The 16,377-nt window shown below is 37.3% G+C and overlaps 1 protein-coding gene across 26 annotated transcripts in view; it reads right to left on the bottom strand.

The window, feature by feature from the left end:
* cdc14ab (cell division cycle 14Ab) overlaps window positions 1–16,377 on the bottom strand; it is a 75,350-nt gene that overhangs the window by 36,824 nt on the left and 22,149 nt on the right. For all 26 annotated transcript variants that reach the window (XR_015521280.1, XR_015521282.1, XR_015521281.1 and 23 more), the window contains 2 exon segments: window positions 14,126–14,205; window positions 4,707–4,773 (listed from right to left, as the gene is read on the bottom strand). Coding sequence is in view for 6 of the 26 variants with exons in the window: in XM_087303072.1 (XP_087159198.1) it covers window positions 4,707–4,773; window positions 14,126–14,205 (147 nt within the window). In the remaining 20 variants the exon portion in view is untranslated.

Here is a 16,377-nt window from a genome sequence, read left to right on the forward strand (position 1 = left end):
TCCGTGAACTCTTGGTTACGAGCCCAGATGTTTAACCATTAGACAAACCCAAACAACTAACCAAAACAAAACGACTGCTCTCATGTCAGCAAATAGGGCATTAACTCCTCGCCTCCAGCTCAGAGAGAGGCAGAAGTGGTGATTAGATCATTACCAGGCATGGGTGTTTATCACACTCACAGATGCTGCGTGTGACTCATGCAATTAAAGAGCTGTTAAAACAGGCTGTTAATGAGAGCCGGAGGGGAGTCACATACATCTGTCTCAAAGAAACTGCAAATTACACAAGAGCCTGCATGTCCAGAGCTTTGCAGACAGGGGATGCTGCAATAAATTACATTTAAAAGGAAATACAATGCAACTTTCAGTGCAGCTTTGTTTTGGGCTGTGGCACCATGTCAAACACGCGATTAAACATGTATTCTCCTTTTAGTCTGCTCAGTGTTTAATATCGGTCGTGGAAATTCAGTTTTTGAGTGCGTGAATGTCAGGAAAAAGTCAGGGAATTCGACATTTAGCCAAGAGTGTGAAAACTAGTAAGCTATAAAAGGGTTGGCTTTTGGTAAGAGGTGTCACATGACAGATCAGTTCATGTACAGTTGAAGTCAGAATTATTAGCCCCCTGTATTATTAGCGCCTCTGTTTATTTTTTTCCCCAATTTCTGTTTAATGGAGGGAAGATTGTTTCAGCACATTTCTAAGCATAATAGTTTTAAAAACTTATTTCATATAACAGATTTATTTTATCTTTGTCATGATGACAGTCAATAATATTTTACTTGATATTTTTCAAGACACTTCTATACAGCTTAAGGTGACATTTAAAGGGTTAACTAGGTTAACTAAGCAGGTTACGGTAATTAGGCAAGGTATTGTATAACGATGGTTTGTTCTGTAGACTATCGGAAAAAAAATTAGCTTAAAGGGGCTAATAATTGACCCAAAAATGGATTTTAAAAAATTAATAACTGCTTTTATTCTAGCCGAAATAAAACAAATAGAAGAAAAAATATTATCAGACATACTGTGAAAATTCCATTGCTTTGTTAAACATCACTTGGGAAATATTTAAAAAAGAAAATAAAAATCTAAAGGGGGCCAATAATTCTGACTTCAACTGTACTTCCTCTGTCACTTGCAGTTTTTAGAACGGTGGTGATTTAGTTTAACCATTTCCTTTTGAAAACCCACTAATTCTCTTTTTAAATGGTCTTGAAATGATCTCTGACTTCATATCCGTGGACATCATCTTTATGTCTGCCCAGATGACAGCAATGTTATCATCCATTGTTGCTAGTTTCAGGTTTTCCTCTTGTCCGCCATTACAATCCCCTTGTTTCTCAGCCATGACAGTACCCACTTAGTTATCAAGTTATATCACATTCTGCTTTCCCGAACTTCAATCAAGAAATAAGTTTTAATTTGAATCAAATTGGGGGAAAACTCAAAGAGAATGGGAGACGAGAGCAGCCATGTGCTTCAGTTTACTACCGAAAGTCCTCCAGTTTATGTACTTCCTGCTTGCATATCCAGATATAAAAAGGTGTACATTTTTCAAAATGTATGCTCATCTTGTCATTTACATTAAGTATTTTTTACGCAATCTTCCAAAAACCCACATAAATAGAGACCAAATATAAAACCTTCTTCAACCAACATAATATCAAATGTGCCAAGAAGTTTGTATGTTAGGAAGGTCTATGGAGTAAAATTAATGTACTCAAACTGTAAGAAAACAAACAGGTTAAGCAACTGAAGGATGTTGTTGAATGACTAGCATGTAAGAATGCACTCAGGAATCCACTCTCCACGTTCAACGAGTTTTTCCAGTGCATTGATATGAAGACACACCGATACCTACAGACGTGTTGCTGAGAAACCCGCAAAAAACAGACGCGAATCGCAAACTCACGTGAGCATTATTTACCAGCCAGCCAGTCTAACAACTCTGAACAGAAAAATGATCTAGAAACACCTTATTAAAGCAATGTTGTTTACTCTGATAGAGCCTAGAATGAGAGAATGACATCCTTTCTGAACCTCAAAGGTTTAATTCAGAACAAATACTGAAGTGATTTAAACTGGATTCATGAATGCTTCATGTGTGTTTTCACAGTGGCGAATAAAAAAAACTTAATGGAGTTAAGCCAAATGAACCTAAAATATTTGAACAAAAGACAGATGAAAAGCTGCCGTCATGCGTGTCTTTATGAACACACTCCCACAGACAGTCAGAGACAGAGGCCGTACAATGGGAGAGATGCTCAAACTGCAGACACCTGTAGTGTTATGTAAGCCGACAGCAGTTTAACCTCCCTCAAGCACCTTTTCCAACACGTAGACACAGATGTTCCTTGCTAATGTACAAGTTTCCAGTCTCATGCTGACTGCTCAAGGAGGATTAAGCGTTTGATTAGTATCTATGGGTATAATCCAGGATTGCGTTTATGCTCGAGTGCTCTAACGGTTAAAAATAAATATTTCCTGCAAAAGGACAGAAATATACTAGTAATTATTCTGGAAAAATATGAAATATTTAAATTTAGATAATAATAATAATAATAATAATAAATTCATTATTTAGATTATTTTTTTTATATTTTTGCATTTTCTAATTAATAAAAGTTTTTATTCAATAATAAACAAAATGTATACATTTATTTTATATTTAAAAAATGTGTATATTTATCAATAACAAAAATTATATAATAATAATTATTGTTGATTTATTATTGATTTGTTCTTACTACCTTCATTATACTTTGTAGATTCTGTAAATATTTTCATAAACATGAAAATGAATGACATTAATAAACGGGTTGTTCAATCTCGTGGTTCTGCTGACATGTGAAATTCAGATGGAGGGGCAGGAAGTAAAAAGCTGAACGGGAGGCAGAGGAAAGTCCATATTTTTGCGATTTATACCATATTCCAAGAAGATAAATAGAAAACAACCACATATGTTGGGCATGATCCTTATATCATGAAGAGGGCAGAGTTTTCTACTGAACTAAAATATATTTGGCTGTCATCTAGGCCGTAGATACTGTTTAAGCTATCATGCTATATGAAAAAATACTATCGTAAATACTTTAGTGTTTGGAAGCATACTACAGATCAGAGATCACCAAACTTGTTCCTGGAGGTCCGGTGTCCTGCAGATTGTGGCTTTAACCCTAATCAAACACACCTAAACAAGCTAATCAAGGTCTTACTAGGTATACTTAAAACACCCAGGCAGGTGTGTTGAGGCAAGTTGGAGTTAAAACCTGCAGGACACCATACCTCCAGGAATGAGATTGGTGACCCCTGCCATAGATAATTACTTGAATTAAACTGTCATAGTTATTATATTGTTGCTGTGGTACGAGAAGTACCACAACTAGTAGAAGTAATTAACTATTCAATATAGGCTTTAGTTTTCTATGCTAGAAATCACAATGCATTACAATTTAAACTAACATTACAGTATTTATTACAGTTTATAAGTTTACTATAGTATTCTGTAGCATTCATTGAGTTGTACACATTATACACTTTACTATGTGGTTAAAAAACATGTTTATTATAAATTTCTATAGTTTTTTTTCCCCATTATTTAAGAGGATATCTTACAGAAATAACAAAAAACAGATGACAACACAAGCGTGGCCGCATAGTCTATGCTATTATTTATTTATTTTGAAGTTGTAAAAGTGCTCCACAATAATAACCTTACAGTTTTCGCAGGGTTGCATTTCTTTTTCTTTTCTTTTTTTTTTTTTTTGCTCTGTCGATGATCTTACCAAATAATCAACAAACATTAACCGCTGCTGCGCATCTCCAAGTTCACGTTGCGGTTGTTTATTCCACCGAAAAAGCCAATAAGGACAAAGATTTCATTGCAGCGATTACATAGCAGGTATGTTATTTATATTCTCCCAGATTTTGTAGTGTGATGGTGCTTGTATCATTTCTAGAACACATTAACATATTTAAACACATAGCTAGGCCTGTATATAATCTGTATTGGTGCTGTCAAACGAATTATGGCATTCAAAAAAAGTTTGTACACACGGATGTACTGAATAAATGTTTATTTTGTTTGACTTTTCTTCTTTTATTTTTCAGACAGTCTCTTGAACTTTCCCCCCATTTATAAGCAAAAACTTTTAGGAAGTTCATAAAAGCGCTTTAGCATTTTATTTTTATTTTTTGGCAGATTTAAATAATTATAAACAACATAAAACAGAAACATTCTGACATTCTGATAGCGATTCCTATGTAGAAGAATCCCTTCCTGCCCTCCATCTGAATTTCGCACACCATCAATTACGTCATGTGAAAACCTATAGTGTGTTTTGTTTTTATATTATATTAAAGCAAATTAAAATGTGATAATTCATACTACAACAACAAAAAAAAGAAATATAAACCATTTCAATGTGGTCATGTCGTTGGCCCATGAACATTTCCTGCTTGTTATCAAACTATTTCAGAACTGTAACAAGAGGCAATTCAATAATAACTTCATGTTAAAGCAAGCTTTTTGCATTCTTGGAAGCAATAGAAATTAAAAATGTTAAACAGGGAATATGTTAGGACCGTTGTTATTGTTTGCATCCCTCAAAATGGTCTTTATTTATATAGCAAATTTATGAAAAACTAATAAATTACAAATAGGGGAAAAAATATGGCTACGTATAGTATCACAATGCACATCTCACCTTCCTAATGCCTTGTAAACAGTCGAGAACCGTCAGGTTGTATGTGCAATTTCCAAATGAAGCATCCCTGAAAGAGATTAAAAAAGGCCCATTAAAAGTTATGTGGGTGTATTCACACAATAAGCAATCGAACAAAAAAAAAAGAAAAAACACAAATATAAAGTCATGTTATGGGCAAACAAACAGGAACACAGACACTGATTCAGCTCTCAGGTGGCATGCTTTTATCCAGAGTAAACCATTACCCACCATGAATACAAGTAACTGGGTCAGGGCCTTTGTGTTTGGATGTGGGAGTGAAGGTAAATCGACAGAAAAGACGGTGTTAGCTTTTGTCATCTGTGTTCTCACATTAAAACGTCTGTACATGTGGGCTTCCAACAACACGATGGGTTACATCTCCAGGGTCAAGGCGAAATCAAGTTCATAGACGAGACGACGGCCCATTTTGAGCACATGTGAAGTCAATCGAATTCAGGGTTGTTTGTGTACCTAAAATAATGTCAGTGGGTCAAGGAAAGTTGTAATGAAATGCCTCTTGCTTCGGAAACTAAAAGGAACCAAAACCGACCATAACGCACGTCAAGGAACAGGCCCTTTGTGTCTGCTTTAATTGAGTTTTGCATTATGCATGTGGTTTATGATGCGGACTAGGTTGCATAAAAAGTGGGTCAGTGTTCTGCTGGGATCCTTTCATTAGGATCTCAGTGTGCCTCAATGGAAAGTATCGGGCTCCTCTGAAGCACACAAAACAACACGTACTCACAGATGCATACCCTGTAACTCCCTGAAGATGGAGGTCTTGTGCATTGGTCCACTGATTGAAGACAAATATATTGTTAAATCTGACTTGGAAAGTATGGCCTTAGTAGTTCAGTTTCTTCAAAGTGCACGTATTGCAGCTCTGTTGCACTCTTACATTTTGGCACTATCATATTCCCCTAGGGATTAAGTTCATTTCTCAAGGAAAAACAGTAAGGTTTGAACCTGCAACTTGCAGCTGTTAGGGTTGTGCCAATAGACGATAGTATCTTGTAGGCAATTAATGATAAATGAACCACAAATAATTTGTCAGCTTCAGTTGTTCACATCAACATCCCCTAACCGACACTTTCAAACTGCAGCATCAGAATTAAAAAACTAGCCTACTCAAAGGAAAACATACAATAGTTTTCTTAAATTGCAAGGTGATTATAGACCTATATTCTCAATTTCACACAAGTCGTCATGCAAAAAATTAAGTCTTTCCCTTTTTTGCCGGCATTGCTCTCATGCTCTTTTTCTCTCAGAAGCAGCAGTTGATTGTAGGGCACGACAGTACACAGCCACATCTCATAGTAAATTAATTTGCAAGTTTGTTGCATAAAATTAATAGGCTAAATAACAACGGAATTTAATTAAACTAGTTAAATAAAGAGATTTTTAAAAATGGAACAATCAAAAATCAAATAAATAAGAACTGAAACCAGCTCAACTGTTCACGAATACAACGTTTTGAGGTAATGCACAATCGTAAGTAATTTGACACTTCTACACAACAAGCACTCCAAGATTCTCAATTTTTTTATCTTATATAATATCTGTTATTAATAACCTATTTAAGTTTTAAGGAAGTGAAACATCCAATGACTGCTTTTTCAAATGCATGGAATATAAATATGTCTTTTGTGTTTAATTCGATGGAATGATAAACACAGACATGGGCATCTTCCAGAAAACATCCTATATAATTAACAATTTAATTAATAATTGGAATTATTTATAGGCAATTCAAATATAATTAATTTACTTAAACTATATTAAATTAAAATTCATTTTGGTTTTATCGAATTCTTGAACAGATTATTAATAACCAATTAAAATGAAACCATTTCCTTAATTAGAAAACAATAAACACATTGTATTCGATTCTGGCAAATACAAATGTGACGTTGTTGTTTTTTTTGGTGATGAACTGAACAAAATATGAGAAAAAGCCTTCATCTCGCGGGTTTCTTTTGTGCATGAATAAATCTAACTTCATTTGCTTTTATCCACTTATATTTACATATAACCTGTTTGCAAGATTCCTGCGGATAACTGCATGGACCCGAAGTCACTATAACATCTTGTCCTGCGCCCACTGTTGAACAGTCTTATGTGTAAAATAATTTACGTCTCAGAGCCAATTCAGCAGGACAAGCGTGGTTATTTGCATTGATTTAAATTATTTTCAAAATAAAACGTAATGCAAATGAAGATTATTGAATAAGTAAATCAGTTGAAATGTTATTAAATGCGTTTAGAAATTACTAAATACATGAGCAAATAAGTAAACGTAACACTGCTGTGCCCCCATGTTATAATATCAACGATCTAACAGGGGACGATATGGCGATCTGAAAATTTCGTATAATCGCCCGACACTAGCGGCTTCTAGCATAAATTTTTAATAAAGGGGTCTCCAAAGTTGGTCTTGGAGGGCCAGAATCCTGCAGAGTTCAGCTCAAACTTACCTCAGCACACCTATGTGGAAGTTTATAGAATTACCAGTAAAACCTCGATTAGCTGGTTGAAGTGCTTCATTAAGGTAGGAGCTAAAGATTCAGGACAGTGGGTCTCCATGAGGAGGAAATAAGAAGTGCACTCATGCAATTCCACAATATCGAGAGCACAACTTATGTAAAGGATAAGCTTTATTATTGCAATAATAATATAGTTAACTTTATTTGTCAGCTTTCAGACCAGCAGCAATAAGAAAAACAAGAATAAACACTCAAGAGCTAGGGAAAAACTGCAATCCATTGTCAAGGTTTGTGTATTATATGAATTTCTGCATCTTACCACAAGATGTTATTATCCAGAGTGAAAACTATGTGTAAATTTCGAAATAAACTATTAAAGTAACGTTTCTTTAAATGACTGACAATAGACAAAATACATCATCAAAATACTGATTCATTACTAAGAGACAGTTTGCCAAGTGTCAAATAACCATCATAGGCTCTGAGCAAGTACTTTAAAATATATTCTGTCTGAGGGATTCATCAGCCAACAAGATGAGGGGGTAAAAAAAAAAAAATCCAAAACCAAACTGGCCTAGACCCGACCAAGGTCAAGGGTGTTAACCTGCTCCTGATGGGTCACAGGAACTCTAACAGGCCTGCTCTTCAAGTTTCTACCAAAACTCAAGACCTTGATTAGCTGCTTTGTGTGTTTTATTAGGCTTTGAGCAAATAATCTGTGGGGTGTTGTTGCTTTGGAAGCAGAATTGGACACCTATGCACCCACAAAAAACACAAATAAAAGCACTTCAATCTTTCTTAAAACTATATCTGAAAAACAAAAGACAATACCCAGGCATATTTCCAACAGAGCTTTGTAGAAGAATGTTTTCTGTGCACATAGTTATCTGTACCCAGTACGGACAGCAAGATCCAAGATTTGTTTAGAAGAAACAGCTGGAGACTTTCCCACCAGCCACAGGCTCATTCATCTTCCTTCCCACAGTACAGACGAATGTTGAGCCAATCGATTTGGCTGTAGAAACACCGCAGCTCACCAGTAGCAATTATAGACTAACATCCTGAGGATTATGTAATGTCTCACCTCTCTGACTGGAGGCCAGGACATAGAAAAACCTCATTTTAAATGGTCTGTCTTCATCCACCTTTACCTTACCAATGGGTCATTTGGAAGAGGCTTTTAATGCATTGCAAGTAGCCCACAATACAATAACTGAAATGCATTATAAGGACAGTACACATCCCAAAACAGTAACAAAGGTCAAGCGCCTAGCACAAGAGCACATTGGATTCAATCCATAGGTCTGGAACTTCCGTATATTAGCCCAAAATTAAAATCACTAGACTACACAAAATGACTTGCACTGAAGACATGCAATAACAGAGGCTCAAGAGCTGTTCCCATAAGAGGCATCTGAATGGATCTACCACAATTATTTTGGTCAAAAAATAACAAAACAAGGTATTAAAGAGGGCTGGTCACAGCGTTACCATATAAATCTGCTTTTTACAGTCTTAGGTTGGATTCAAAACACAGGGATAAGCAGAGCTGCTAAGCACAGGGTGTGTCCTGGGTGAGCACTCCAGAGGAGGCGAAGCAGAACAAGCATACAGATGCCAAAACCTCAAGCAGCACATTAGTAATGTTATGCAATCACTACCACAGACATGATTTGTTTTAGTAGATACAGATTTACAGCTATGACAGTGGCTTCTGTAATCATGCATGGTCAAAGTTCCTCAGAGATTTAGTAGGCCGGGTAGCTTCATGCTGCAAATATCATTTCATAAGTCTAAAAGCTTCTTGGCAGGACAGCGAAGCTTACTTGAAGTTGAAATAACAGCAAACGAAAGCCTCAATGGAGGAGTTTAAATCGGACTTGGTTAGTCAATTCTAGCCATGATGTGAAAAAAAGACAGTACACGATTGTGTGTGAGGTCTTGATGAGGTAATCAGTGATCAAATGTGGAAGGAATACATGAGCTAATCAAACTATATTTGGCATAAACATGCACTAGTGAAACTTTAAAGAAACAGGAAACTCTTTAACTCTCGGAAGAGAAACCCACCCTTGCTTGTACAGGACAGGGTGTGGAGTTCCTCAATGAGACCCAAAAGACTATTTCTCTATCATGCTTTATCTGGATTAGTTTGGCCTATAATTGGTGAGTTCAGGTCAACTGGATCCAAAGAAAACAAACTCTATCTTGCACACACAGGTCAGAATAGGACTTGCTTATCCCATCCAATGCTTTCCTCTTAAGAATGCTGATTATTTGGTCAGACAGGGAAAGAAAGATTTTTACATAATGCCAAGGTCTGAATTGTCAACCAAATCCTGAGGCTCTCTGTCTGGGTCACTACAGCACCGTCTCCAAATGTGTGCCAAGTAACAAACCCACATCAGCTCACTTGAATGGAGATTACACAGCTTTCAGACAACCTCAACTTTCAGGTTACTTCAAATGTCATCCTAAAAATATATTGCTTGAAGACCATAATATCAGGTCATGTTGTGCATTCCGTCTTTGGGTGGAAACTTGTGTTTGTTGTGCGAGTTTCTTTCCAAGAAAGACTTGTGGCCTAAGCAAGATTTTGGCTGGATAGCAAGATTTAGTTTACGCAAGATGGATCAAACGTGTGCATTTACTGAATGCCCGAGATGTTTGGCTACCTTGTAGTCACCGTGATTCAGAATGGATCAACCAAAGGTCAAGTTTGCAGCTAAAAATACATTAATAAAGTCGGGATCCCAAGCTCTATTCCTGGTGACTGAAGAGAGATCCTTTTAGATGAACTTAGCTATATATAAGATAAGCTGAAACATTTTATCTATATATATTTTTTCACCCTTGTTGTAGTGTCTTCCTCTGATCCCTCATTCCTCTGGTGATGCAGTCAAACATGGATCTCACACAGAGTTTCCTTTTATTGAATCATAGGGTCCATTCATCGTTTCCCATGAGGACCCCCTTCCCTCTCACAGATAACACAACTATTTGTGTTCTGAATTAACCAATTGCAAGGGATTACATAACCACTGTTTATTGCCACAAGTGGCAAGGCTACAGCAGCCAAGTGGTGGGGGGGTGCACTGACAAAGCGCTTTTCTTCCCATGCTCAGCTACGGCACTGCTAACAATCTCATCTTTGTGGAGAAACAAAGGCCCAATTAACCTTCAAGATGGACAGGACGGCAAACCATGTGAAAGAAGTGCCTTAGGAGGCACATCTAGTAAACATACCACAGAAAATTATACACAATGAATGGTTTTAGGCATTAGCAGACTTCTTTGCTGGTAATTTTATTTTACTTGGCCAAATCTCAAAATCTTGTGTGTACTATTCATGTTTAAAGATTTATTGTCAGATCCAAAATGCAGGATTAAAAAAAACGCATAATGACTGGCCTAGATGCCAGAAAAGATAAGATGTCATGGCAAAGATAAATGGCTGCGTCACTACAAGTTTAGACAGGCCCAAGGAAAGCCTAAAGCAGTTAAGGATTTATAAACAAGGTCAATCTCAGTTTTGTGATGAAAAGGTGCTTTTTAACTTTCCAAGATTACATTTTAGAGAAATACCACATAAAATGTATTTTTTTTAACTAGACTTTAAAACAATTTTAATAATATTAAAAGTCAAGGTTTCTTTTTTTTTTTTTTAAGTACTCAAAGTAGGATAAAAGTTAATCTCTCAAACTGTAAAAACATTAACTAATGCCCACAGAGTGAAAAAACAACAACTGTTGTTTAATAATCCTCCCATGGGTAATTCCTGTAACCCTATTATTTGTTTAAATGGCGTCACAGACCAAGACAATCAAGTAGTAAAAGATTTTTTCCTTGATGACATGAAAGTATGTGTTATGAAGAATTCTAATGGGTGATTTTGACCTCCTGGGAAAAGCACTAATAACTGCAGTGTCAATCTGCTGTTTCCTGTCAATCTGCCGTTTTCTGAATGATGGTTCCCAACAGTTTGAAGTCCAGAGCTAATCTATACCGGAAGCACTTACTGAACATCTCAGATAGTACATGCATATGGCCTGCTCCATAAATTCATAACCTCATCTCATAGCTTTCTGGGAGTCGACTTAAGATATCGAAATCAAAAAATGCTGGCCTCTTTCAATACTCGATGTATATGGCTCCAAATCAGCCAACCAGAGTCCACTTCAACAATGAGTTTCTGTTCAATGAGGCCATGGGTCATCTTTCTTTGTGTCGCTCGTTATATATGCGCGCATAACAATCTTCAGCAATGTGCTCGACCTGGGAGAACTTTCAGACTTTGCGTTTCTGGGTCAGTAAATTGGGAGAACAGTTCTGAGGGATGAATCTCATCTGCATAAATCAGCTAAAATGATTGGCAATCCCTGAACATTAATATCGTAATAATGAATAATACCTTATGGTAGGTTTGTCACGATACCAACGTTTCAGTATTCTGTGAAAATACCAGTGATAGTATTATTAAGTATCATTAAACAATACACTATATTAACGTAATAGATTAACGTTAAAATGGTTTCAAAATATGTGTGGTTTTTTTTTTAACCTGACTATAATAAATACATTTAAATCACACAAATCATAAGCATAAATCACATTTAAGCTGTCAAAGTGCTTTATCATGATATTAAAAGAAGCTATATAGGAAACTATATTTATATACTAGAAAAGTAGTACATAATATACACAAATATACAGTTAAATATAGAACAAAAATACATCAAGTTATAGCTATAATTTTGTTATAGACAACAGACAGTAGGTTTAAGGCTGATTTGTCCTTATGCAGAGCAATAGCCGTGACCTACGGCACCTGCCTTGCGCATAATCGTGCATTTAGTTCTGTGCGCTGTTTGTGCTACTCGGCAATAACACTTCTGAAACTCTAGCTGGCAGTAGGTTTATGCTCCTCTGTGTCGCGTTTCTTCACGTGTGTTATGTTTTTTTCTGAACGCTACCTTAATGTACAAGTACCCTGTCGCCACTGACTCGCATAGTTCAGGATTGGTAGAGCTACGCATTGATGAATTTGCTCTTCAGTGTTTGAACTCTCAGTAATGATTAAATCACACTGAACTGAGCTAAACTGAAGTGAACTTAAACACTAAAAAACTAAACTACACTGTTCCAGTTACTATGACCATTTATGTGAAGCTGCTTTGACACAATCCACATTGTAAAAGCGCTATACAAATATAGCTGAATTGAATTGAAAATTGAAAATAGGTAAAACTCGTTCATTTTGAGGCGGGAACCGACGGACGTGCAACAACTTTGATCATAAAGTAAACACAAAACAAAAGGCTCCATTTGTAGCTCCTTCATGGGACACAACATTTGTTAACAAATCAATCCATTGGGCTCGTGGTTCTAAGCACTGCCCACGCTGATCACCGCTACCCACCTGACCAATCACAGAGCTTGCACTGTGTCGTTGCGATGTGTAGCTAAATTTTTTTGACAGGTGTGTGTTGGCGTTGATGTCAGTCATGGCGAGGGCTATGCATCTGCACAAAGGCATGATTATTTATTATGAAAACTAATGCTTTGTACTTCACGCTTGTTCTTGTAATTATTTAATCCATTCTGTAAATAAATAAAAGGTCAGCACATTGGGACAGTGCTCACATTAACTAGCACAGAGTAGTGAGCAGTGCAACTTCTATGTAGGTTTGACTGCATTTTCTGTTGATAAACAGGCTACAATATCCAGTAGGAATCCCAAGATATTTAATCTTGCACATCTTTAAGTTAAACAAAACAAAATCAATAAGTTATTTTTGGCTATACGGGTCAGTGACGTCATTGAAAACTTGTACATTAGAAACAAAACCATATTACAGTATAAAATAAAGCACAGTCTATAAAATGCACTACCAGTCTTCTAGCCTATTTTTTTTCCCTCATGCAGACTCAATGGATCTAAATATTCTACAGTTTATGGTACCAAAGTGATGACACTACTTGTCTGGTATTCGTGTGATTTCAATGCAAGAGTCATTTTAAAAGGAGAAAGGATAATGTTCTTTTGATGACAACAATATCTCCACGGGAATTATTCGTCATTTGAAAAACAGCAGGGGGGCGTCTTGGAAGCACGACTGGCATCTAATGGGGCAAGTGGGTGGAAAATGTTGTTAGCTACACCAGAGCACGCATGTAAACTACCAGGCAATGATTTCACAACTTTGGCATTTTCTCCCATCACCCATGGCAATCCTACCCATTTATCTATTATAGCGTATGGCAGCACTACTAATAAACTGCCACAAAGGACTAGCGATTCAAGCCCAGTAGTAGCACCCTCCAATAAAGAGTACAAATGAATTACTCTCGTTTTAAAATGCCAACACTATTAGCCAACAAGACGACCCATTCAAACAATCCCATTCACAAAGCAGATTCCCACTACACACACCAGTCGCAAGAACCTGCCACAGATGGTTTTCCTCCCACTCAAGGCCAACTCAGCTTTACGTATGCCAATCAGCTTGAATGTTTTAGCTTCCTGTCCTTTTGCAAAGGTCTGGAACAGAGTCCAGAATTCAGCTCAAGAAAAGAGATTACATGAGTGCACTGACCCGGCTGTACTCCATAATCCCAAATCAAATGGCAGAGATGTCGAGCGGCAGGAGCACGATAATCTAACCCTGCTGCAATTACGAGCATCACGATATAGATGCCGGCTAAAACATGGCCATGCTGTTTTTCCGCTTTCCCTGTTCATTTATCTGGCCAAAAAAAAAGTTTATCGCATAAAAACCCTGTGAGCCACAAGAGACAACATTTCATGCAAAATCTGATTAGAGGGCAGCATGCAACGGGGCGGAAAGAGTGGAAGAAATGAGGCAATATTAGCATAGTTTTGCAAACACTGCAGATGATGTGGATAAGTCGTACCTGAAAGGAAGATAGGAGGCATTGGAGCCGGAGATTAGGGCTCTGTAGGCTTCTTCTGGTGTTTTCTTCAGGTAAATCACCTGAGACAAAGAAAAAATTAACAATATCAGCACTCAAGCACAATTTACATATGTTATTACAAGTGATAAAAGGGCATAACTGCTGTAATTTGAAATTATTTTGCAGAGTACACACAAGCTGTTTCTCAATACCAAGATCCGCAAAGTTCGGTCTTGCGATCTTGGAAGTTCAGACTTGAAAGAACGAACTCCCGAGGATGCGGGAAGATGAGTACTTATTCAAATGGAACGGCAGTGTAATTTATATTACCTACCCTTACCATGGATTCATCAGTTTCACTGTACACTAACAACAAAATGATTTAATTATAGAAAAGCAAGACACCTTTGACTATCAGATTTAATAAATTACAATGGACATTATACAAGTATAAAAGTACAAAATGTAACAAAAGCAAATAAGGATATCATTAAGCAATTATATAAACAAAGACAAACATTGTAAAATACAGTAACGTTAGCATAATTAAATTAATAAATGTAACAAAATAACACCGTCAAAATAATACACATGAGAACAAATAAACGATATAGATGACCAAAAATGGTCTGTTAGATATGCACAAGATGGATTAAATACCATGTTTTAACTACAATGGACTGATGAAATCCAGCGAAGATTCAAGATGGACTGGTGATGGTGGTGGGGGGGGGAGCGAGGTGATGATAAGGCTCCCGCAGACAGGATGGGGTTCAGAGTCTACATAAGCGGAGGCACATCGCCAAAGACACGCTTATCTTTGTGCATAAACTGCAGATTCTAGTTTAAAACTGCTACATTCTTGCCTGGAAAAAAACTCTCAAAACTTTACACAGCAAAGGAGTACTTTTAAAATTGTGCAGGTTCCTCCACTATTAGCTTTCACTGGTTTGGCTCCAATGCATTCTGGGATACCTGTGCTTCGCAAATTGAGACAGCCCGCAGCTTAATGACGTAGTTGACCAGTTCTACTACATAGTTGACGATCGCCTAAACCTACTCTAAGCTAAACCTAACAGTCACAGTAGTATTGCCGCTACCTTAGTGGGCTATAAAGGGTCATCTACGTAGTTGACGATTGACTACACCTCGCCCTACCCTAAACCAAAGCATCACAGTAGCATGAGCGTTGCCTTAGTGGGTTGTACAAGTTGACAATCGCCTCCATCTCCCCCCCTACCCTAAATCCAACCATCACAGTTGCATGGGCACTACCTAAGAGGGCGGTAAACGATCGCCTACACCTCCTCCTACCCTAAACGAAACCATCACAGTAGCATGGGCACTACCTAAGAGGGTGGTAAACGATCGCCTACACCTCCTCCTACCCTAAACCCAACCATCACAGTAGCATGAGCATTACCTTAGTACAAGGTCTGCTACGTAGTTGACAATCACCTACGTCGTCAAGTTGCAGGCAGCAGCGAGGACATCTTGTGCAAGTCACCTCTTAATGCGTCCTCCACAAAGGGGGCGGAGCAAATACATATCTGGGATTTTTATCTGTATTTGGCAAAATGTGAACTTTGAATTGGAACAGTAATTCGGTGCTGGTTGATGACGTTTCACGAAGAGACAAGAATGCAAGTACAAACAAAAATGCATATTGAGAAACAGCCTCTCATTAAAACACACTCATACCCATTGACAAAAACAAAAAAAGGCTAATAAAAAGAGAAAAGGCCAGCTTAATATTAGTGTACTCTTGTACTTCTGTGTCCTTTATAGACGTTATACAATCTTTTTATCATCATGCCATATTCAATCATTTCAAAAGTCTAAAAAAAATATATAAAATAGTATGGACTGTTATTGGACCCTTGAGCAAAATGAGTCACTCACAATTCAACTTCCAGTACAATTAGTACTCAAATCGGACATCACTACTTCCCAACTAGTCTATTCAAGCCTTTCTCTTATGTCTGTTGGTGTTCCTCTTTATACCATGCACAAATGCACTTTCGGGGAAAGTGATGTCCGGCCAGAATGTGTCACTCAGATGAGATGCTGTGGCTCAGCACAATGGGGCCCTTTCTCAAGTTGGGACGACTTGTCACGGCACAGTGCGGCAGTCATACACACACAGAGTTGCTGAAGCGACGAGTTTTAGCAGATATCCACGTCAATCCCTCTTGACATTACAGAGAGAAAGCTCTATAATAAGATCTCTGCACACTCTGTGAACATTTCTA

The sequence above is a fragment of the Danio rerio genome, chromosome 22 (genome assembly GCF_052040795.2).
Source record: "Danio rerio strain M-AB ecotype USA chromosome 22, GRCz13ab, whole genome shotgun sequence".
NCBI classification, from domain to species: domain Eukaryota; kingdom Metazoa; phylum Chordata; class Actinopteri; order Cypriniformes; family Danionidae; genus Danio; species Danio rerio.